This window comes from Schistocerca americana, chromosome 4 (assembly GCF_021461395.2).
Source record: "Schistocerca americana isolate TAMUIC-IGC-003095 chromosome 4, iqSchAmer2.1, whole genome shotgun sequence".
Classification (NCBI taxonomy): domain Eukaryota; kingdom Metazoa; phylum Arthropoda; class Insecta; order Orthoptera; family Acrididae; genus Schistocerca; species Schistocerca americana.
Window position 1 is genome coordinate 473,490,428 of NC_060122.1, and position 25,951 is coordinate 473,516,378.

Here is a 25,951-nt window from a genome sequence, read left to right on the forward strand (position 1 = left end):
AACAAAAGAAAAATTCGGAGTAGAAATTAAAATCCATGGAGAAGAAATAAAAACTCTGAGGTTCGCCGATGACATTGTAATTCTGTCAGAGACAGCAAAGGACCTGGAAGAGCAGCTGAATGGAATGGACAGTGTCTTGAAAGGGTGATATAAGATGAACATCAACAAATGCAAAACGAGGATAATTGAATGTAGCCGAATTAAATCGGGTGATGCTGCGGGAATTAGATTAGGAAATTAGACGCTTAAAGTAGTAAATGAGTTTGGCTATTTGTGGAGCAAAATAACTCACGATGGTCGAAGTAGAGCGGATACGAAATGTAGACTGGCAATGGCAAGGAAAGCGTTTCTGAAGAAGAGAAATTTGTTAACATAGAGTATAGATTTAAGTGTCAGGAAGTCGTTTCTGAAAGTATTTGTATGGAGTGTAGCCCTGTATGGAAGCGAAACGGGGACGATAATTAGTTTGGACAAGAAGAGAATAGAAGCTTTCGAAATGTGGTGCTACAGAAGAATGCTGAAGATTAGATGGGTAGATCACATAACTAATGAGGAGGTATTGAACAGAATTGGAGAAGAGAAATTTGTGGCAGAAGTTGACTAGAAGAAGGGATCGGTTGGTAGGACATATTCTGAGGCATCAAGGGGTCACCAATTTAGTAATGGAGGGCAGCGTAGAGGGTAAAAATCGTAGAGGGAGACCAAGAGATGACTACACTAAACGGATTCAGCAGGATGTAGGATTCAGTAGGTACTGGGAGATGAAGAAGCTTGCACAGGATAGAGTAGCATGGAGAGCTGCATCAAACGAGTCTGTGGACTGAAGACCACAACAACATTAACCTGGAAATATTTCAGACAAAGTTTGACCTATGAATATTTTACATTAAGTGGGAAAATGGTGGGTAAATTGAATTATTTGTGCACTGAACGCTGGAGGCTACATAACACTTCACTCCATACATCTACATGTTAGAGCAAAGTTGTAACAAATGGTCTCTCAAACAGTAACAAATCGCCCCAAACTCTAAAACAATTAGCGATCGGGAGGATACTAGTGTAGTTTGCATCGTTCTAAGTTTAGAATTCAAGATGGCTGTCCGAGAGGACTCTCTGTAACATCATCAATGACATCAAAATCCAAGATGGCGATTGAAACTTGTGGACCTTGGGATACAGGTGCAGCCTGTAATGTTTCCAGTCAAAAAATATTCTTGTAGTTTCTGTGGCACTGAAATTGTCTATTCTCCACCACTCACCCTCAGCATATACTCATGGGGCGAACTCAGCAGACATGTTCAGTACACCATAGTGGAAGACAGATGATCACAATGCATCATCAGAGATCTCCAGACAGAAAACACTAAATCATACAGTTAACTGTAAGAATTAAACCACGATTCTTTGTGTCATTGTTTATTACTATTGTCATTCATTGATTGTGTGTGTGTGTGTGTGTGTGTGTGTGTGTGTGTGTGTGTGTGTGTGTGTGTGTGTGTGTTTTAATATTTCACCATTTTCATTTATTTCTCCCTCATCACAATGGGTCCAAACATATCTGATGCATTGTCTGATATATCAGAGCTGCTTCAGAAATCAGGTCAGCACACAGACTCCGTTATGCAACATTTGATATATTGGAGCAGGAAACAGAATTCTTTCCAGACTTCAAGTTTCCAATAAATCCAACATATGCACTGACTGTCGCCCCACTGGCATCGGCACTGCATAGTGCATCTGACAGACTGGAACAGAAATCACATCAGGTAGACTTGTTTCCAGACTTTGAGTTTCCACTGTCACCAACACCTGTCAACTCACCACCAAGGTATAGCATAGCGCTACTATGAAAGTGGTGTTACTCTTGGCAGTGCACGAGTTGAATTCGAGTGACAGCAAACACACCATTGAAGGCTTGTCCTCTAATCATAAGTTCAACAATGCGTTTAATTTTGAAAATCCAACATTTAGTGACAATAAATTAGTGTTTTCAGACTATGAATGGTATCAATTACGTCTGAAATCAACACAAATAACTTCAATGTTCAACACTGAAACGCTTACAGTGTTACTAGATTGTCATACAATGTGTTGTTGGGGGCTATCCAAGATCTGTTAAAATATACATTGAAAATACCGTACTGTGCCCTTACTTTCAGGAATTTATAATCATAAACTTGATGTCGTCTAGCTCAGCCATCTACTTTGTGATATATAAGCATCTTGGGTGGTGGGAGTATGTATGTAAGTATTTTTTGGAGATGTTTGGCACGCACTTACAAATCTTACCCATCAGGACACATCACAGGAAGTTTTTGTTAGTAATTTTGATGCAGTTGTGTTTACGTATGCAGTATGTATAATGCATCAGCATTATGACTACCTGATGTTTTCCTTATTTGTATATCCCATAATGTAACATTATAGGAGCTGAGAATACTAATGGGTTTAGAATTTCCCGCTATTTTAAACTTAGAGAAAGTGATTAGACAGCTGTATAGGCTGGCATAGTATCCAAGGAACCGCCATCTTGGATTCTATCGTCATAAATGCTGCCCCAGTATCACAGGGACCACAATCTCCGATTCTAACGCCATATAGGCTGACACAGTATGCCCAGATGAATTCATTTGGCTATTTACCATAATTCTGAAGTTTAACTACTTTAAATTTAATGGGGACATTTATTCCCAACAAGAAGGTCTCAGTATGGGGAGCTCAATATCGGAAATTCTGGCAGACATCTTCATTAATTATTTATAAAACAAATTCTTTGCTCAAAATCCTGTGCTAGCGGACAAATTTGTGTACTACTAAGGTACGTAGATGACACACTGCTGCTAATACAGGGTAGCGATGATGTCATCAACACCATAGTAGCCTTATTTAATAATTTGCATCAGTCAATTAAATTACATGTGAGACTGAAATAAGTAAGTCTATTACTTTTCTAGATCTACCAATTCGAAATGAAAATAGCAGGCACACATTTGATATATTTTGTAAAGAGAGTTGTACCGATGGCATTATGGATTTTACTTGAAACCACCCAGTTCAACGTAAAAAGGTGTTTTTCAATTTTGCTATCAATCGGTTGTTTAAAATTCCGCAGTCAAAAGATGAGGAAATGGCAACAATAAGGCACATTGCAAAAGTAAATAACTATCCATGGGACTTTGTAGATGCTATATATAAGAACATAGCTAATAAACACAAAGATAGGATGACGCTTTACAATAATAATACGATTTCTAAAGAACATAGTAAGTTTGTCAGCTTACCTTACTGCGGAAAAATGAGCACTAGGATTGCAACTATCCTTAGAAAATACGATATGACAGTGTCTTTTTGTACCAAAAATAACTTGGGATGTATTTTTCAAAACTCTGTAGACGTAAAAAAACATGTTTCATTCATCTGGAGTTTATAAAATTGATTGCCCAGACTGTAGGGCCTGTTATGTTGGCCCAACAGGAAGGAGGCTGGAAATTAGGTTTGGGGAACACGTCGCATTGGGAAGAAAGATACCATGGAAAAATAGAGTATTGCGGCACATTTGCGTACAACAAAACATAAGGTGTCGACTTTGACAACCAATGTGAGGTTGCTGCATAAGTGTGAGAAGGGCGGGTTCCTCGACCTCCTGGAAGAGCTCTAAATCTTCTACCATCACAAAAATACTGGGCGCAGCCTGAGTAATGATCAGGTTGTTGTAAAAAATGCACGATTCTGGAAGTTGTTCGAGGGCTTGTTGCTGGGAACTGGTGCAGGGTTTGACCCAGGGGGAACGAGGTAACACCTTTTCTTTTCTTTATTGTTATTTTGAAACCTGTATTAAAGGCAGGCCTGCAGCAGCATACGACGCCGCTCTTTGGCCGCAGAGAAACACAAATATACAAATGTAGATATTTAGAGAAAAAACATGGTGGGCATATAAACGGAGACAAACACTTTTTAAAATACAAGGTGCCGTTCACGGGTGTAGAGTCCAAGATAAAATTGTTCAGACACTTGGCCACAAACAGAGACGAAAATTGTCACACGTGAACGTAGGCGCACAAAACGAATAACACTGAACCACTTAAGCACAAAACGACGGCACACACAGAACACGAGGCGTTGATCTCCGGCGCGCGAATGTTCACTAAGCGTGTATGAGTCCGGGGACCTGCCAAGAGAGGAGGAGGGGGAGTGGGAGAGGGAGAGGGGAGAGCAGATGCCATGGGCAGGGGAGATAGGGGGAAGGGAGGAAGGGGGAGGGGAAGCCCGGGGGAAGAGGGGTGGAGGGAGGGGATGGGGGAAAAGGAAAGAGAAGGGAGGGAGGGTGCCTAAAGAAAAGGACACAGGAAGTGGGAGGGAGGGAGGATCAAAGTTGATAGGAGGGTAGATGGAGGGGAGGAGGACATCATCAGCGAGGGGGAGCTGGCGGAAACCACCTTGGGAGAGGGTGAGGAGGGTGGAGAGATGGGGACTGGGTGGGACGTGGGAATACAGGCGCGGCAGCGGGCAGGGGTGGGAGAGGATGGGTGAGACAAGTGGATGAGGAGGATCGAGTTTGTAGGAGGTGTACAGGATCCGTATCCTTTCAAGGAAAAGGAGGAGGTGGGGGAAGGGGATGAGATCATACAGGATCCTCATGGGGGAGGGGAGACGGATGCGATAGGCGAGGCGGAGAGCATGGTGTTCAAGGATTTGGAGGGATTTATAAAAGGTAGGGGGGGGTGGAGATCCAGGCCGGATGGGCATAACAAAGGATAGGGCGGATGAGGGATTTATAGGTGTGGAGGATGGTGGAGGGATCCAGACCCCACATACGGCCGGAAAGGAGCTTGAGGAGACGGAGTCGGGAGTGTGCCTTGGCTTGGATTGGCTGGAGATGGTGAGTCCAGGAGAGGCGACGGTCGAGGGTGACGCCAAGGTACTTAAGGGTGGGAGTGAGAGCAATAGGACGGCCATAGATGGTGAGATAGAAATCAAGGAGGCGGAGGGAAGGGGTGGTTTTGTCTACAATGATCGCCTGGGTTTTGGAAGGATTGACTTTGAGCAACCACTGGTTGCACCAAGCGGTGAACCGGTCAAGATGGGATTGTAGAAGGTGTTGGGAGCGATGCAGGGTGGGGGCAAGGGCAAGGAAGGCGGTGTCATCAGCAAACTGGAGGAGGTGGACGGGGGGTGACGGCGGCAGCATGTCCGCCGTACACAAAAGGTACAGAAGTGGGGAGAGGACGGAGCCTCGGGGCACACCGGCGGAGGGAAAAAACGTGTAGGAGTCAGTGTTATGGATGGTGACGTAGGAAGGATGGTGGGAGAGAAAGGAGCCGATCAGACGGACGTAGTTAATGGGAAGAGCGAAGGTTTGGAGCTTGAAGAGGAGACCGGAATGCCATACGCGGTCATAAGCTCGTTCGAGGTCCAGGGAGAGGAAGATTGCGGAGCGACGAGAATTAAGCTGGTCAGAAAGGAGATGAGTGAGGTGAAGGAGAAGATCGTCAGAAGAGAAGGATGGCCGAAAGCCACACTGGGTAACGGGAAGGAGGCGGTGCTGGCAGAGATGCTGGTGGATGCGGCGGGTGAGGATAGATTCCAGGACCTTTCTGAAGACCGAGGTAAGGCTGATGGGACAGTAGAAGGAGATGGCGGACGGCGGTTTGCCAGGTTTAAGGAACATCAGGATACGGGAGGTCTTCCACAGGTTGGGGTAGTAACCAGTGGACAGGACTACATTGTAGAGCCTGGCCAGGGTGGAGAGGAAAAAGACAGGAGCTTCACGAAGGTGATGGTAGGTGACACGATCGACACCAGGAGCGGTGTTGCGTTTCATGCGGAGTGTAGCAATGAGATCCTGTGTAGTGACAGGGGCATTGAGTTCCGTGTGTGCAATGTTGTCCAAGTACTGGAAACCAGGAGCGAGGGGAGGGACAGACGTGTCAGTTCGATCGCAGACATCCGGGAAGAGGGAGTAACCGAACTGGGGATCATTGGGGATGGAAAAGACATCAGAGAGGTAAGAAGCAAAGTGATTGGCCTTACTAATGGAGTCAGGGAAGGGGTTATCATCATTGAGAAGAGGATAGTAGGGGAAGGGTTTACTTCCAGTAAGGCGATGGAAGGCTGACCAGAACTTGGACGAGTTGATAGGTAGGGTAGCATTTGAACGGGTGCATGTCTGTCGCCAGTCCCGGCGTTTCTTAGCCGTGAGCAAATTACGAATGTGTCACTGGAGTTGCCGGTGGCGTCGTAGGGTGTCCGGGTCACGCGTGCAGAGGAAGGCACGGTAGAGACGGTGGGATTCACGGAGGAGGAGGACGGCCTGTGGTGGTAAGGTAGGACGGTGGGGGTGGACAGCGACAGTAGGGACGTGGGCCTCCACGGCCTCAGACAAGGTCTGCTGGAGAAAGGAGGCGGCATGGGTTACATCGTCAGGATGGTGGTATGTGAAGGGGTGGCTATCGACCTGGGTGGAAAGGGTATCCTGGTAGGCATTCCAGTTGGCACGGGAATAGTCATGGTTGTACTTAGGGGGAGGGTCATTACAAGGGTCAGGGCGGGGACGACAACCGTCTGAAATGGTGAGGAGGACAGGGAGATGGTCGCTACCAATAGGCTCCAGGACATTCACCATTATGCGGCCAAGGAGGTTGAGGGAGGAAAGGATAACATCGGGAGTGGAGTTGGATTTGGGACGGGTGTGCTGGGGGATGGGGATGAGGTCGCCTTGAAGGGAGGAGAGGAACCGATGCCACCGCCGTAACTGGGCGGCGGAACGACTATGGATGTTGAGGTCGGCGGCGATCACGTAGGAGGAGAAGGTACGGTCAATGTGGGAGAGGAAGTCGTAGGGAATAGGGGCGTTAGGGCGGACATAGATGGTGGCGCAGGTAATGGTAAGGCCGGGGAAGAAGAGACTAAGGATCAGGTGTTTGGTGGGGTCGGGAAGGAGAGGTTGGAGCCGAACGGGGATCTGGCGGTGGTGACCAATGGGACCTACCGTCTTGCCAATATGTAGCAACCATCTGTGTTATACTATACGAGGACGATGAGTATAATTCTGAACCAACAGAACTTTTTCCATGATATGTTAGGTTAGATGCATAAACAGTATTATTAACAGCAATTCGATATATTGGTTGTTTTACATTTACAAGGAAAATCGGCTTTAAGGAAGAAAGAGGTTAGCACCCTCTATATCTATAGCGGAATAGCCAAATTGTAATAACCATGCATCTGACTGATGTTTGGCGCCATCTATGAACTATTTAGTGAATACGACGAGCAATATACTTATTGTTTTTTAATAAAGGGAGATATAATATAAAAATAAATATATTTAAGCCATATCAACCAATAGATGTGTACAGCATGTGTCTTCCAGTGTTTTATAAATTTAAAAAATGTTTTTAAAAATTAAAAAAGTTTTATCCACCTGGCATAGTTTAAATGTTTTAATAATAATAACGGATTCACAAGGAGTGAACTTTGAAATTTTATTACTTGATGGTAAATATGAAATAAGTCAGACGACAATGCAAGAATTTTACTTATGGTCCATTTTATGTAATTAAATTTGAAGTGGTTTACTTCCATTGAGGTTTACATGTAGTTCACATAGATGGCGCCCTGTAACCAACCGATGTGTTCTCCACACAGACAGCCTTCCACAAACATTAGTATTCAATGAACTGTGGATGAAGCCCGACCAACAGGCCTAACATGCATTGATCAAATATGATAGTGATATGTAATATACAAACCATATGAGTTAAGCCATTAATTGCAACTTTTTTATGACATCATCTAACGATATACCTGTTGTATTCTTAGCATTGAGAATGGCTAGTTTCTAGCTGAAATCTAGATCTGCCAATAAAATTTCAAAAGGACGACTGATAGCTGAAATCTATTTTTTACAAATACTGCATGATGTAACTGATGATGTCATAGGGGATGGGGAGAGGAAATGTGGCAATTGTGCAGGGTGTCCCAGAACACACTCAGCTGTACTATTGCCAACAATTGGCTGAACCACAGTAGTGTTCGGAAGTGCTCCTGTCATAGTACTTTCTTGTGAGCCACAGTGCTCTGTAGTTACAGAAGAAAGTTGTGCTATCGTGATCCAGTTAACACCCGAATAGAGCCTGAGACAACCAGGGTGCAAAATGAAGTCACACATCCGCTTTGGAAACAGACAGGCAATTTATAATTTCCTTGAAAAATGTCATCGTTCCTCATCCCATAATTCACATTTACCTTTTTGGGTATGGGATAACGATTTAATAAAGTAATGTTCGTGATCCTAAACGTTAAAATACTTGCGTTTGAACCTTTACGACCAAGTCATTATTGAACAATCATTGATCTGACGAGAACTACAAGGAGGAATATTACTACAAACCGAAAGGAATGTTGTACTCTTGTTTGTCAGGATGGCACGTCCAGTGATTATGCACCGGGTAGTTGTTGCTATGACATATAAGCAGTTTACACTCATTCAAAATCTTGTAAAGCCTGAAATTACCATTTGTAATCATTCGTTCCAGATCTCAATATTGTTCAAGTATCTCCAAGGTGATGACGAAGATGTTTCGTTTGTGGGCAGCTCAACTGCGCAGTCATCAGTGCCCCTGCAAAGTCCCAATTTGTTCACAGTCCAATTTTTTACACGGGCCAATCTGCTTTTTGTCACGAATGATGATGATTATAATGATGAAATGATGAGGGCAACGCAGATACCCAGTCCCCGGGAAGAGAAAATCCCCAACCCGGCCGGGAATCGTACCCGGGACCCCGTGATCCAGAGGCAGCAACGCTAGCCACTAGACCACAAGCTGCGGACATCTTTATGGTGAATATGATTTTGGCTCTACAGGTTGGAAAGACATTGTTTGTCCTACCACTGATGAACACCCAGTAAGTTTTATAGTACATTGTAGCTATGTCAATTGCACCGACAAGAGCATAGAAAATAAATTTCTGATCTCACAAGATCTACTTACCAACTTCAGACAATCCTTTATTAGCTGTGACGATCGACAGATGGCAATGCACTGCAGCAGCCACACCGTGCCGTGGTAGACCAGCATGCTGATTGTGAGAGTGTACGCCACAGCCAGATTTGGCTGCACTAAATTGAATACAAACAGCTCTGCCATAACTACCAGGAAAGTGACTACCGGCACCGCCATTGTTAAGAACATTGACAGGCGCCACAGGCTGAGTTTCAGTTGTGTCCCTGTAGTTCTCAAAAACATCTCCTGAAACAAAAGAAGCTGAAATTAGAAATGGAACAAACCAACTCTCTTTGCGGATGACATACACTATAATTACAAGCAAAACACCGTATCTTCTCTTGAGGGTCGGTTCAAGTACATTTTTTCGCAGAAGCGATACATCATGTGGCAGCTTCCTCTCCCTCCCCCCTTTCCCTCAGACGATAGTTTCCTTCCCTTGGACTCTTGCCAAGAAATTAAAAAGGAACCTAAATTTTGTGATCGTGTAAACAGGTTGCTTCCTTTCAAAATAAGTACTACACAGGCATTCGTCTGCAACATAAATAAATTTCTGATTGATGATGGAATTTAATTTAAATTCATTTACAAAATTTCTGGTTGCCATTCCTATGCTAAATATCAAAAGAAGAAATTATTCATTTCCTTTTAAGATAATAGCTAACATCTTAACATCTTAGTGAAAGCAGAAAGTATTTAGACCAATTGTATTCTTCTAACTTCAATAAAATTGTGCTATCTATTAAACTGAGTGGAAAGGAGGAAAATGTAAACTTTTTGTTATTTTTTTAGTTTAATACTGGAACTTTTAATTCTATAATTTACGAACTACTTCACATTCCATTTGGGAAAAGTGAGTCAGAACTACAAAAAATATCTAATTTTAAACTGACATGTTAAACACAAGACGCTGTTAAACAGGGTGGGTTGTATGTTACATGTGAAGAAAACGCAACAGTATGTAGCTAAGTTTCAGAGAATTTGCCATGAAAGTAGGTGAGCATTGATAAACATCATCAATATGTGTGCAACTGAAGAAAACACTAATTTTTGTGAGATATGAAACAAAAATGTTCTATTATTAAAGTCACGTAAAATTCCTAGAGTTGTTCAGTATATATACTGACTATTTTTCCGTTGGATACTAACATTATGGTGAATATTTTCTAGCCTTTAACTTAACAAACTCTTTCAAAATAGAATCTAAACATAGTCTTTTCAATGTATCGCTTTCAATAGCTGTAACTGATAGTCAACGCAACCATTCTTAGGACAGGATTGACTCTGGGTAGTCCACTCATCGCAAGAAAAATTAGGGGAAAAATTCGTGTGCTCGCAAATGAGTGTAATGAATAACATACTAAAAATCCTGATATGATGGGTTGTGATCGTAGGAATGGGAAGGGGCATTCAAAGATCATACACACTGCTGCAACTGAGCTGCTTTTCTCACAGTAAGGCCCAGGATGATTGATGGCGTTACGGTTGGTATCCTAGCATGACAATATTAAAATTTAGGGTGCCTTTGAAAGTGTGTAGTTTAAAGTATAGCAATCCATGTTTCTTACCTACATGAATGTACATTTGTACTATTCACTAAGGTACTCGTATTTCATCGTAATGTTATGAAGTCGCCAACGTGCAACTGGATACTTGACATAATCAGTTGAAGGCAGCAAACGTTTTGTACTGTAGTATAAAGTTAATCTCCTAGCACGGGGTCAGTATAGTGTTTGACTCACTTCCTTTGCTACAATTTGCTGTAAAATGGCGACGTATGAGCTGCAATGTCATGTAATCTCCATAGTGCTTTAGCAGTAGATGACAAACGTTACCGTACAACAGTGGATGGATGAATGGGGAGCTCACTGACACTGCTTTTTGCAAGCATAAGCCGTTGTCATTGCCAATATCGTGGGAATAACATTTTTTTACTATGGTAACTGTCGTCGACAAGTGCACTTTAAGCTGTAAGTCAGATGGGCAGTAGTGCCCAAGTGTGTTTTGCTAAGTTATAGAACCAGTTAATTTATTTTTTTAGGAATTAAATGCGTGGTATTAAGACCGAACTGCACTTGTCAACTAACTTACGACTCATTCTTGTAGTGCCAATAAGCGAGCTGCATCTGTTTTTATAGGTAATATAGACAATTTAGTTAGACAGTCTAAAATGGATCTTCACAAATGGTGCTTCACGTATAAGTTTATCAGTAGTGGCAGCACGTGAACATGTGTATTTTTTAAATCTTATAGAGCACTTAAACTACAACAGTAGCGCTATATGTGTTATGTACTCAAAATTTACATATTTTGTGAAATAATAGAATTTTACTTTTGTGCAAAGTTCAGTTTCTCGTTCACAATCAGAGGTCTGTAATTATACTTGCATATTATGATAATCAGTGTGATTCGTATTCAAAATCCTTACTTATTTTGGTAAATTTATTTCAGTGGCGAAGAGATATCGACCTTTCGTCTCTATCTTTGGCTACGTTTCACCTCTGCCTTGTTCCATGAGTGTCTCTCGGTATGTTTTTCGTAGTATCTAAACATTTCACTTTGTTTCTAACGAAGTTATACATTTAAAGTGTTACACTGCAATAAAGATATCATAAAAACACTTTATTTCCATTCTGTAATGGTGCTTGGTCAGTTCATTTCACTGTGGCTATGTTATGTGTTCTTTACATGTCATGTTATGGAGAATTACGACTAAATTTTTGGTATTACTCAGTAGTTGATTATTGAAAATATAGACTGTAAACATTTAGAGATCCTTAGCTCCATGGGACTGATAACCTCAGATGTTAAGTCCCAGAGTGCTCAGAGCCATTTGAATCTTAGCTCCATAACTTCCATTGGAAAATGTTGCATCCTTTCTCAAAAGTCGTTTTCGTACATAACCGTGATTAGGTCTAAATCATTTATGATAAAAAGAAACAACTGAAAAGCGATAGCATCGATCATATTTCTCTAGAGCAGAACTCTCTAAACTACTGAAGGGGACTAGCAAATGCCGTTAAGGTCCTAGCCCCGATAAGGGTAAACTCCTGATCTACACCTCCACGCCGTAGAGAGTGGGCAATGTCACATCATGTGATGGCTAACGCAGACAGGCACCGAGGGATGACTGGGATAAGTCATCACCCCAGCATTTGCTGGGCAGGGCACCCTCTTGCCCTGTAAATGAGAAATCATTTCCAAAGGCGGAAGAACAAGCTGATGCTCAACGGCATAGGATGTGGAGGACAAGGGAAAACACCACATTAAAGAACTACGGTTATCCAAAGCACCAGCAGTAAACCATGCCAGTATCTTCTGTAAAATTTTCCGGAGATAAATAGTCCCTAATCGGATCTCCGTGTGATACAGACAAGTTGAAGGAAAAGAATCCCAATTTTAACATAGCAACTTGGAAAGTGAGAACATTGCTTCAGTGTAGCAAACTAGAAAGCCTAAAACTTGAAATGGAACGAGTTTAAATCGGCAGCCTAGGCATATCGGAGACGAGGTGCCCCAACCAGGTGATTTCTGGTCTGAAGAATACAGATTCATTCACACCGGAACTGACCAAGATAGGCCAGGAATAGGAGTTGGAATGATTTTGAGGAAAAACTGTGGCTCGCGTCTCAAGGGATATGTGCAATATAGCTCTCGAATAATACTAGTCAAACTTGAAACTAAACCCAAGGTCACTGTGATAACACAAGTATACCTGCCAACATCCAAAGAAGAAGATGCAGTCGTTGACGAAATATATACGAAGAAATAAGTAATGCGATGAGAAATGTTAAGGGAGATGAAAACCTGGTTGCCATGGGGGACGGGAATGCGATTGTGGGTGAAGAACCGGAGGAAGGAATAAGGAACTGTTGGCAAATAAGGACTTAGAAGAAAAAATGAAAGAGGTACGACTAGCCGAGTTCTTCTCGAGGCACCAGTTAGTTGTTGCCAACACACTTTTCAACATCATAAACGAAGACGATACACACGTAAGGCCCCTGGAGACCTCAGGAGACAGCAGATTGATTACATTCTAGTGAAAGCACGTTCTAGGAACGAGGGAAAAGATGGGAGGAGCTATCCATCTGCAGACATAGGGAGTGACCATAGCCTGGTCCTGATGAAAAGTTCACTCAGATTCAAATGTCTGAAGAAGAAGACAGTAAAACTTAAATGGAACTAGAAAAACTGAAAACCGAGGGACTGGCAAAGTGATATACTCACGAAATAGACAACCTAGCTAAAATTTTCAACATGGTGGAGTAAATGAAGACTGGGATCAAACTGAACTTGGTATATGCAAAGCAGCAGAAAAGATAGGTGGAAAAACTAAACCAAAAAACAAGAGGAAATGTATTGCAGCAGATGTTATTGAGCTTACAGAAAACAGGAGATTATACAAAAATGCAACTGATGAACAAGGAAAGAAATTTAGTCAGTAGAGAAGCCAGGAAAGAAAAGAAAATTTTTTGAGGAAATGTGCAGGGAAGTGGAAGAAAATATGGAAAACGGAAGAACTGATTTAGCCTACAGAACAGCAACTAAATTTTTTTACAACCGTAAAACAACACTCTCAGGCACAATATAAATCAAAGAGGGGAAAATGGTGATTGGTGAAGACATGTTGAAGAAACGGAGAGGATACATAGAGGTGTTGTATGCCAGAACACCTCTTTCGGAGGAAATAATAGGAAGAGAAGAGCAAGTAGATGAAGATGACAAGGGAGATGACATTCTGCAAGAAGAATTTGACAAATCTCTAAAAGAATTTCGGGACAATAAAGCAACGGGTATTGATGAAATCCATGCAGAACTAATAAAGAATTCTGGTGACAGCATGAAAACGATGCTACTTAAACTTATTTGGTCCATCTATAAAACAGGGGTGATACCGACAGACTTTCAGAAATACATTATTTTTCCTATACCAAAGAAGGCAGCAGCTACAAAATGTGAACAGTACGGTACTTCAAGCCTAAAATCACATGCATCAAAAATTCTCATAAAAATAATTTTGAAGAGAAGGTGGAGGATGTGCTGAGTGAAGATCAGTTTGATTTCAGAAGGAGATAGGAAACAAGAGAAGCGATTCTGGCACTGAGGCTCCAAAAGCAATTACAGAAAAATAAACCAACTTATATTGCCTTTGTAGACCTGTAAAAGGCGTTTCATAACGTTATCTGGCAAGAGACGTTCAGAGTGCTGAGGAAAAGTGGAATGAAGTGCAAAGACATTCGTGTGATTTCTCAGATTCTATAAGAATGAGGTGGCAGAGATTAGGAACTGTCACCAGGAACAAGAAGCAAATATTAGAAAAGGCGAAGACAAGGATGTACTCTCTCTCGTCTTACATTCAACGCTTAGCTCCAGAAAGCTATAGACCAAGTTCCAGAAACCACTGAGGTGGGGATCAAAATTAATGGGCAGAAGATAGACATGCAGATGATGTTTCTATAGTCACGGAGACAAAAGAAGATCTAGAGGAAGTCCTCTGAACAATGGAAAGGATTCTATGCAATCAGTATGGAATGCGAATGGACAAGAAAAAGACTAAAGTGATGGTATGCAGTACAGAAGCAGAATATGAACCTCTTAGAATATGAATTGAAATAGAGGAGCTGGAAGTGATAGAGGAATTGACCGACTTGGGAAGCAGGATCACAAGGGATGGTAGAAGCCGGAAAGAAATTGCGAGCAGAATACAACAGGCCAAAATTGCATTTAATCTGAGGAGGAACTTACTCAGCATCAAGAACATCAGTCCGAAAATAATGAAACGTATCATGAAAGCTTTCGTCTGGAGTGTAGCCCTATACGGATGTGAAACTTGGACAATGGGAAGAGAAGAGAGAAGATGGCTAGAGGCACTGGAGATGTGATGCTACGGAAGGATGATGAAGATCAGCTGGAGAGACAAAGTAATAAATGAAGAGATATTTAGAAGAGTACACGAAACCAGATCTCTGTGGAGGCACATCCAAACAAGAAGAGACAAACTTGTAGGGCACACACTACGACACAACATCATTGGAACGATAGCAGAAGGAGCTACTGAGGGAAGGAATCGCCCTGGGCGACCAAGGATATCATACATGCAACAGATCGTGAATGACGATAGATGTAACACTTACCCTTAGGGTTGAACACTAAAAGAAGAAGAAGTGCAGAACATGAAACAATGCCTTTTTCGCCCCTAAATTTGTGCTTCTTAAGGTCAAACATCAGTGAAAAATCTGTAAAAACTTCAGGTGGTACGAGTTCTTTCTATGAACACCAACCAAAAAATACCATTATAACACATGACGCAAGCAGCGTATGTGTATGTGTGCGCTGCTGATGTATTTTTCTGAAAAGACGTGGAAACAACACTAACATAAACATAGCGTTGCTGACGTATTTTTGCAGACATTTCAGACACTAAATTGACATAGTGACAGTGAGCAAGAATCATAGAATCATATAGGTGGCGAAATAATTTGGCTGTCCATTGTGCCTTATACCAAATGTAGGCATAAAAACGGGATTAACTGCTTTCTTCCATCAGCTGCCAATAATTCAGACTGCCTGTCTGTTTGAGCTCTTGTCCGTATAGCAATAGCAAATATGTACTTCGTCCAATTATAGGCTTGGTCAGGCTAGTTTGGTACATCGCCCCGTTTAGGTCTAAACATAAAGTTTTACTGTTTGTTTAGCATGTTATTTTTGGCCACATGTATTTTCTAACAACTTAAGCATGGAAATGGCACAGGCACACTTAATTTGAGAGTTTACAATCATGTTTTAGGCAGCAACTTTGATGGATATGTGTGTGTGGAAAATAACATTGTGACACATGACAAGTGCCATAGTACAGTTTAGATGTGGGAAATATGTAAACTGAGGAGCAGTTGTGCCTTTCACCATGTAAGGTACAGAGATCAAACTTTGCACAATCACAAACGCTGCTTAACCTGTAACTTCATGACATAAACAAGGTATGTAGGGTGTGCAAATGTGTGCACGTGCGAGTGTGTGTGTGTGTGTGTGGGTGGGTGGGTGGGTGGATGGGTGGGTGGGTAGGTGGGTGGGTGGGTTTTCTGGCATATTTTAGATGTGGAAATACTGCAAGTTACACCCTTTACGAAAATTTGAACCAAGTTCAAGAGAATCATGAATTTTTTTAACATGGCACAATTTTGAATAGTTCAAGTGAAGGTTGCATACTTTTTTTTAAATGGAAATACTGTGTATTTCTGAACATGGCGGCTACATACTGCTTGACCCGTTTCATTTTAATGGCTGCTAAAATACTGCACTGTGATTGGCTGTTTCGTGGTAAAATACAGCAATGTGATGGGAAGAGAGGGGCGTGACTTACGAAGATCGTAGTTTATGACTTTACAGATACAACGGTATGATTTGTCACAAGGTAGATAAGGGGGGAGTGGCTTGTCTCATTATGGATGAAAGGCCATAGCTTGCAGTCAACTTGGATTTTTGTATTTTCTATCACTGTCAGAAACTACAGCGCTGCGACAGCAGTGCCAACTAGCTGCGGAAACTTGAACTATGGATCAGAATATACACAGCCATACCACAGAACCGTTTTTTTTCCATTACATTCGCGGATCTAATGCAGGAAGAATGGTGAAATACTTCAGTGAGTGCTGTAATAAGTCTAATTTTATATTTGACATCCTTAACGAAGCAATACACTTAGAAATTTGGCATCTGTACGTATTCCTATCAAACATTTTCCAGTAGAGAAAAAGGCATTGTACTTCTGTCAGGTGTTAGCTGATTCATAAGATCTGTAGGTAGACATTTTATATAGCAGTCCAGATATCAGGATTTTTCTTTCAATTGTAACCATTCTTTTTCACATTTCGTAAATAATCAAGGTGTAACAAGCTTAATTTCAGTGATACACGGCGAACAAGCTCACACAAGGCACACCAGAAAAGAAGAAGTACCTGAAATTCCACCCAGCTCTTCAAAAGCGCGACTACCTTCTTCACCTCGAACCAGTAGCACGGGTGCAAGAATAAGCTCGGCACGAGGGACACAAGGAAGGCCGTTATGTAAATGCTGCCGTCGTCATTGTCTCGGTACCTTTGTAGGTGCGCGATCACGTAGCCAGCGACAGAGATCGCCAAGCCAGACACCACCAGGTAACACATCATCGAGTACACGAAGATGCCAGAAGTTGGTCGGAACGAAGGGTTCGCTGTGAGTACAGAAAGTACATGTGTGATTACTCTCCTGTGTCTCAGAGTGTGTCACCTCTCGCTTACAATGGTTGAAAAATGACTTTTTTAAAATTTCATCTGTATGAGGGACTGTCATAAAGTTCATATTACACCATAATTTTTTTAAATTTATTACAACAACAACAGCAAATTTATAATTACATCATTTTACAATACATTTGCCCTTTTTTTCATACCCTCGAAAAAAGCTTTGTTCAGTTGAACAGTAAGTCACGTATTTGCCGCTTCCTTCACCTCTTCATCGGAAGTTAACCGACGGCCTCTTAAATCATCTTTAAATGGACAAAAAAGATAAAAAAGACAAAAAAATCTCTTTCTGTAGGATCAGAACTGAATACAGCTTGTCCCAGCATCTCGAACTGTATATTCTGAAGAGTTTGGACGGTATGGGCGGCGATATGTGGACGCGAATTGTTCAAAATGGTTCAAAGGCTCTGAGCACTATGGGACTTAACTTCTGAGGTCATCAGTCCCCTAGAACTTAAAACTACTTAAGCCTAACATCCATGCCCGAGGCAGGATTCGAACATGCGACCGTAGCGGTCGCGCGATTCCAGACTGTAGCGCCTAGAACCGCTCGGCCACCCCGGCACCGAATCGAAGGCTTCAACTCTTTTCAAAGCATATCACCGTAAAGTTGACGCTTTATTGTTGACACCATCTCCAGGAAATGTTCTAGAATTGTCCCTGATGCATCATTCATTTCTTTTTTTTTTTTTTTTTTTTGCACTTCGTTGTCACTCGTCGGTTATTCAAAATGAGGTCACGAACGTGCTCAGTGTTCGTATCAATAGCAGATGTGACTGGACATCTGCCTCTTTCCTGGTCCTGCACGCTTTTGAACTCTTCAGCCCACTGGTAAACACTTCGCCATAATCAAGTATTTTTCCCGTGTTGTGCTGAAAGTCTTCTGCGTATTTCAGTTCCTGATATACCTACAGACCTAAAAAAAGCGAGTTACAGAACGCTGTCCTTCATTGTGCAAACGGATAGTGGCGCAGCCGGTGTGGCCGAGCGGTTCTAGGCGCTTCAGTCTGGAACCGCGAGCCCGCTACGGTCGCAGGTTCGAGCCCTGCCTCGGGCATGGATGTGTGTGACGTCCTTAGGTTAGTTAGGTTTACGTAGTTCTAAGTTCTAGGGGACTGATGACCTCAGAAGTTAAGTCCCATAGTGCTCAGAGCCATTTGAACCAATTACGTTGTAAGTATGTTGACCGTATACGGATTGCGCTCCTCTCGTATCCGTAGCATTGGGTGGAGTAAATGTTCCCAAATTTGCTTTTGTTTCATATAAAACAGAAGCTGCTTTCATTGCATGGTGGTTTGTGACTTATACATATCTGTTATTCCTTACGAATTCAGTGTTAACTGCTGGAATTAAATACGTTCTAAGTATACTGCTCGTAAGGTACGTTAAATTTGTTTCCATCCGTTTTTCGCATTTTACGGAGAACTTGGTGTTAGCAGGATTTCGCTGTATTGGTATTTCTCTTTATTATACGTTGCCACGGAATCAGTACGTAATTCTGCTTTGAATGATATTGATTCTCGCCACTGAATACCATGCATTTCACAGTGTCTTGGAGAGCATGGATGTAGATGCAGATGCATATGTAGATGAGTAGGCCCTATGCTTTTTAGTCTTGGTGACTAGAGCAGTCTTCCTTGCAAATGCTAAAAATGCGATGGTAGCTATGACTCTACAAACAGTGCGTTTTAACAGAAATCAATGAGAATTTCGGTGGCCTCCAGTAAATGCGAGAGAACGAAAAACGGATGAAAAAAAAGTAGAATACGCGCAACGTACTTAACACTATGCCGTCCGGTGACACCACAGTGGTGTCGTGCGCATAGTATCGCGCAGTGGCCGGCGACAGCACTTTACTTTAGTATCTTTTGCATTCTGTTGGTGTTTTGTTTAGGTAACAATAAGGTACACAGGTTGACAAGTATGTGCCCTCTCATCATGGCAGACGAAAAAGACGATACGATTATTTACGATGAATGCGCGGACGTCTAGTCTGACGTTTCGGACGACGTGGTCGAGTGGGAAGAAGACAAAACGGTTCAAATGGCTCTGAGCACTATGGGACTTAACTGCTACGGTCATCAGTCCCCTAGAACTTAGAACTACTTAAACCTAACTAACCTAAGGACAGCACACAACACCCAGCCATCACGAGGCAGAGAAAATCCCTGACCCCGCCGGGAATCGAACCCGGGAACCCGGGCGTGGGAAGCGATAACGCTACCGCACGACCACGAGATGCGGGCTGGGAAGAAGCCATTGAATGCCAAAAATATGAAAGTGAAGCAGAATCGTTGGCAGGTAGTGAAATACGTCCAAGAAAAATTCGGCGAACGCTACGGTTGCCAACTGATTTGGCTGAATCAGACGAAGAAGACAGTGCACAGTGGTCAGACTTTGATTTACCGAGAACCAATAACAAATTTGAAGGATCTCCCGGTCGAAACATATTTCCCAAAGATACACAGAGCGTCGAGGATATCGTAAAATTGTATATTGGGAACTAAACCAACAAATACTACAGTCAAAATTGCAATGGAAGAAACTGGAATAAAAAAATTCCAAATTTGCGACGTTACGGGTCCCGAACTTAGAAAATGGATTGGGCTTGCTGCCCTTATGGGAAATGTAAAAAAAAGCAAGGATCGATGATTATTGGTCAACGAATCCGTTTATACACACAGATATTTCGCAAAACGATGTCCCGCAACCGATTCAGACAAATATTATCATTTTTACATTTTTTCCGGCAACAATAAACCGGATAATGCCGACTGGCTTTTCAAAGTACAATTCGTAATTGATTATTTTTCCAAAAAGTTTAAGGAAACCTTTAATCCAAGTCAAAACATCTCAATTGCTGAAGGAATGATACCGTGGCGTGGACGGTTAAATTTTAAAATTTTACAATCCGTCGAAAGTTACGAAATGTGGCATACTCATTCGGATGCTGTGTGATTCGAGTACGGCATTTCCTCATTCAAGACATATAGCGGCGCTGGACAGCCTTTAGCAAAAACAGTGATGGAACTATTGACACCTTCTTATGGAAGCAGGCATCGCCTCTACATGGATAATTATTAATAACAGTGTAGAACTTGGAGAGAAGTCACGTGAAAGAAAATTCGAGTTTGTGGAACGATACGGCGAAATATAGGATTCCCGGAAAAATTAATGCGCACAAAAGTCAACGCGTATGAAGCTTGTCATCAACGGAAAGGTGAAGTACTCGCACAGGTATGGAGAGCTTCGAAAACTAAAACGATACGAATGATCTCTACAATACATAATGCCACTTTGGCTGGCACGAAAAAATATGAAGAAAAACCAGTTACACAATAAAATAACCTGAAAGTTTATTAGACTACAACAAATACATGAAAGGAGTGGATCGGGCAGACAAATACTTGAGTCATTACCCTATATAAAGAAAAACTACAAAATGGTCAAAAAAGGTTTGTGTGTACCTCTCTAATTGAGCATTACTTAATGCGTTCCGTACAAGGCAATATTTCAATACAGACCACAAGAGTCTTCTGTTTCACGATTTTTTATTGAAAGTGTCTGATTCGTGGATAAAAGACCATGTGCTTGCTTCTCAGCAAAACATGTGGGTTGCCACTACATCGCGTACGTGTCATCATGCTCCGGTTGACAGAGTTTCCAGTCACATAAAGGAACACCAGCTAATACTTATTTCCGAAACGAATGAACGAAAACGAAAGAACTGCCATGTATGTTCCAAAAACAAAAAAAGGAGAACAACAAACTTAATGTGCAAGTCTTGTGGAGTGCGTTACAACTTAAAAATTTTATAATCTCCCGATAAGTCAAGAACGGCCGGCGACAAACAAAGTAATCCGAATTACCGCTGCCGGCGCCAGGCGAATACATTTGTACGAGACGTGCGAACGGCAAAGTGTTAACAGGGCATTTAAATCGAGCAGCTCACAAAAAGACTCGGAAGCAGTCCACAGAATACCATGTGACGAAATCAGTTTCTATCTCATATGAAACAAAAACATAAATGCGATCATTTAACCCACTCAGTATTACGGATGATCAAAAATCAAGTATAATACGAGCTTGAAAAAATTATCCTAGTATTTCGAAAACCAACCATCCGAATTTTTGCACCATATTTCTCGTACTCAGACTTCACTGCGAAGTCACTTGGAGCGCTTCTGTCGTTCTATTTCCACGACGTAACAGGGACCTTGCACTTCTGATATTCTAGTGTTCTGTGGTGCAAAGCGGACTGAGGTCACAGCGCTGAAACCTGCCCGAAGCGAACAGAACCGTGACATCTAGCGACTGACTAGCGCTTACGTAGTACTGTCAACATAAAGACGATTAGGATGTAACTCCAGGTACTGAACTACACTTGTAATAAATTTACCGGCAAAAATCTCCGGTTTGGAGACTGTCTTTCTCCACATATTAAGCACTCAAAGTACCATGTTATTAAAGTGATGTGCCTCTGAAGCGTCATATACACCGGAGTGAATGAAAACAAAGATAAGCGAACCAGCATTCTCAGATAATTCTTCAGCCTTCACTACAATTCGCTTGTACTCGAGAACAAGCCTTTACGCTGGAGGGAACAGAAGAACAACGAGGGAACGAGTGTTGCTTGTCGGCCTTAGGAACGATATGTTATCGTTTTCGTGGCGCTAACAATCACCACACACGTTATACTCGTTACAACACTAGTCACAGGTACGACGAAAAACTGTGGTATTCAGACAGAATTAATTTGCATGGCAAGCGCGTTCGTTTTGACGATGCAAGCAGTATAGTGTAGGAAAAGCACTTGCACGCAAGTGTGAAGCACTGAATTGCAGCTACGCCCCTCCTTACCATTATTCCAAAACTTTATCGGTTGAAGCTTTTCGCCAGTTTCTCATTGCAATTACTAACAATTGACGGGCAACATAATGACAAGAAAGGCTAGCATTTGGACCTTGGTTATTAGGAACTGTATACGTTTACTCAAGTGTTACGCATTTGAATAGCTGCTGTATTTCAGTCAGTTTGTGATTTCTGCAGTGACGTATGCGAAGCACTTGTAGGCATTTATTGAAGCACGCGTAAGGAAAGATAACTGCAGTAAAGTAGGAGCAATGGATGTGAATATACACACAATTTCATCACATAAGCCGGCCGCGGTGGTCTCGCGGTTCTAGGCGTGCAGTCCGGAACCGTGCGACTGCTACGGTCGCAGGTTCGAATCCTGCCTCGGGCATGGATGAGTGTGATGTCCTTAGGTTAGTTAGGTTTAAGTAATTCTAAGTTCTAGGGGACTGATGACCACAGCACTTGAGTCCCATAGTGCTCAGAGCCATTTGAACCATTTTTGATCATCACATAAAATAAAGTTTGTGAGCCATGCTGTAGCTCGCGTTGGTGCTGTTTGTAGGTTTTCGTCCTCTGTTGGAGGACAGACCATAACGTTTAGTTGACATGGTTGCGGTTGTTTGTCTTCTTCTCATGTTGACTGGCGCCAATTTATTTCCCAAACTTTGCCTGTCAGCTAGTGGCAGCAGCGGCGGTTATTGATATATAGTAACTGTGGCCCTGTCTTTGGAGCGACGCCGTGGTTCTTCTGGGTGGTGTAAGTGTGCAGTTCGGTTGGGGACTTAGGAGGAGCCAGGTCCACGCAGTGCGCGAACACGCCGGGGCCGCTGACGGCGCGCATGGACTGCCAGATCGAAGGCCTGTGGTCACGAGGGTGCACGACCTCGTCGCAAACCGGATCCTGCAAGCTGTAAGTTGAGTGCATTTGGATTCAAGTAGAGAGACCTCCACCATTGTGAGATCTTGTGATTCTTCAGTGACTTGGATTCATGCTGCTGCTGATAGTGGTGCCGAGGCAAAGAGCAGCAAGTGGAATGTTTGGGGGAGGTGGATCTGATTAGCCTTCTTGGAGTTCTAATTACTATTTATTGTGTTCAGTTTGTTACTATTTGTTAAGTTCAACCAGCGGTATTTTTCCTGCCTCGTGGCCGTTAACGCCCCAGTTACCTACCCTGGGGCTACGGTCGCAGGTTCGAATCCTGCCTCGGGCATGGATGTGTGTGATGTCCTTAGGTTAGTTAGGTTTAAGTAGTTCTAAGTTCTAGGGGACTGATGACCTCACATGTTAAGTCCCATGGTGCTGAGAGCCTTTTTGAATCTACCCTGGGCGGTTAGTGTATGTAATGGCAGTGTACGTTTCTTCGCCTTGCCGCTGCTGTCCGGTGAGGCATGTAGTTTGACAGTTTTCTTGATTGTAGGTTGGTTGGCGATTCTTCTGCTCTGCTGCTAGTTATTCCTTTCTCGTTCCGGGTGCTCTAAGCACAGTATTCTGCAGACAGGGCCCAGACCGCCGGTTCTAGCTTTGGCGTATTTTTACATCTTTGTATTTGGTCTATTGGACGTCAGGTAGCCTCAGCAAGATTATCATTAGTCATTCGTTAGACTGCCACTAGTCTGAGTTACCATCTTGTGAAGTGAATGCAACTCTTGGCTGCCGATCTCATAGGTCGCGAAAGTGTTTTTTGCCTGACCTACTCAGAGGTCGATTCTTGGTGCACCGTCTGTGACTGGCCCTTGTGTTTTATTATTTTATTTGCTGTTTTATTGTATGCTACTAAATTTTTTATATAATTGCCATTCTTGGCGTTACAGCAGGTTTACATAATGTGCTACCAAGTTTACCATCATTTTGTCTCACCCATTTGGTGATCAGTGGCCTGTTTTTTTTAATTAGACTATGCTACTGCATTGCTGTTTGACAGTGTGTTTGTTAATTTTTTTCTTATAACTGCCGTTCTTGGCGTTAAAGGCCTTCAGCCGTGACTTTGGTTACTTGCCTTAATATTCTAATTGGGATCACATTGGCTCGTTTTTAAAACGTTATTTGCTGTGTCTGCACTTATGCTCACTTGGTAAATTGTGACGCACTAAAAGCACTATTAATTACATAGTTTCCAGAATGAGATTTTCACTCTGCAGTGGAGTGTGCTCTGATATGAAACTTCCTGGCAGATTAACACTGTGTGCCGAACCGACACTCGAACTCGGGACCTTTGCCTTTCGCGGGAAAGTGCTCTACCATCTGAGCTACCCAAGCACGACTTACGCCCCCTCCTCACAGCTTCACTTCTGCCAGTACCTCGGCTCCTACCATCCAAACTTTACAGAAGCTCTCCTGCGAACCTTGCAGACCTAACACTCCTGAAAGAAAGGATATTGCGGAGACATGGCTTAGCCACAGCCTGGGGGATGTTTCCAGAATGAGATTTTTCACTCTACAGTGGAGTGTGCGCTGATATGAAACTTCGTAGTAGATTAAAACTGTGTGCTGGACCGAAGCTCGAACTCGGGACCTTTGCCTTTCGCGAGCAAGTGCTCTACACAGTTGTTTATTCTTTCATTAATGACGTGTGATATCTTTATTTATTGCTGAGTCTGGAATAACCGTTTTAAATTAAATGTTTGTAATTGCAAAAGGGAACCAGTAGTAACTGATTACGGCCCCGTCCACAGTCGTAACCGAATCCTGCTTTCCTTGACTACCAGCTTTCAGTTTGTTAGAGGGCAGTTAGGATGATCGTGGGACAACGATTTTCGTTTATTGGTTGTTACATCAAAAACCGCTAAAATAGCAGTGATACGTCAGACACATCAGCCATGCGATTACAGCCATAGTAATGAACGTAAGCAACGAGAATAATCAAGTCTGACATACATTTTTAATGTTTGTCAGCATAATTGGTACCCAGGTTTGTCAAAAACAGTCCAGAGAGCATCTAAGGTTGTTGAAGAATTGTAAAAATAAACCGATACGTTGCACCGTTTCCGAATGAATTAGTATTGAAGCTGGCCAATCAGATCGTTGCAGAAGCAAATTCAGACGGCCCGCCAAACGTGGTCTTCACTTGGTTTCCTAAAACCGAACAAGAGAGAGATATAAAAGTTAGACATGGGACTGTAGTAAAGATTGGACCCGAGCCAAAGGCTGAGCAGTCTCGTGGACCATCATCTACGCTATGAGAACAATTGACAGTATTTGCATCTGACGAGCCGCTTGAATTTGCGCGCACAACAGCCTGATTGCCTGACTTCAATGCTAATTAAGCAGGAAACGGCGCAACGTATTGAATTTTTTTCTGAACTGTTATTACTCAGCACAAGTTGCCCTTAAAAGCTTTTCAGAGAATTTCTGACCACCCTGTATATTCACATCTATTTACTCCCAAAAAAATTCATCATACTGTTACTTTTTAATAGAAACAGTACAAAGCTTGTGCTTTTTCACCCCGTTTGCGCTTTCACAGAAGCATGTAATGAATTTATCGTCTTTGTCATGAAAAAGGTACATACAAAGAAAACTGTAAATTTTAACATATTAAAGGGCATAAGCGATATATCGATTACATATCGCTGAGGCAGTGCAATGGTGGGCAGTTGTTGCTCGGGGGGTGGCGGGAGTAGCGCGCCAGAGGCTGGCAGTGTCTGCTGCGATGCTCCGGAGAGGGCAGTCGATCAGTATTAAATATTCACTGAAATAATTTCATTCTTGTGTAATAATGATTTGTGGAAGAAATAACATTTGAAGTAAAATTAATTAAGAAAGTGCTACAAATATGAAATTTTGGTTCAAATGGCTCTGAGCACTATTGG

At 42.4% G+C, this 25,951-nt stretch overlaps 1 protein-coding gene across 1 annotated transcript in view; it reads right to left on the minus strand.

Annotated features, from left to right (window-relative positions):
* Positions 1–1,087: 1,087 nt before the first annotated feature.
* The window catches only part of LOC124613555 (gustatory and odorant receptor 63a-like), a 31,843-nt gene continuing 6,979 nt past the window's right edge, over positions 1,088–25,951 (minus strand). The window contains exons 2-4 of the mRNA XM_047142269.1: positions 16,961–17,214; positions 8,994–9,251; positions 1,088–1,186 (exon numbers count right to left, since the gene is read on the minus strand). Coding sequence (XP_046998225.1) covers positions 1,088–1,186; positions 8,994–9,251; positions 16,961–17,214 — 611 coding nt within the window. The remainder of the gene's footprint in view (positions 1,187–8,993; positions 9,252–16,960; positions 17,215–25,951) is intronic.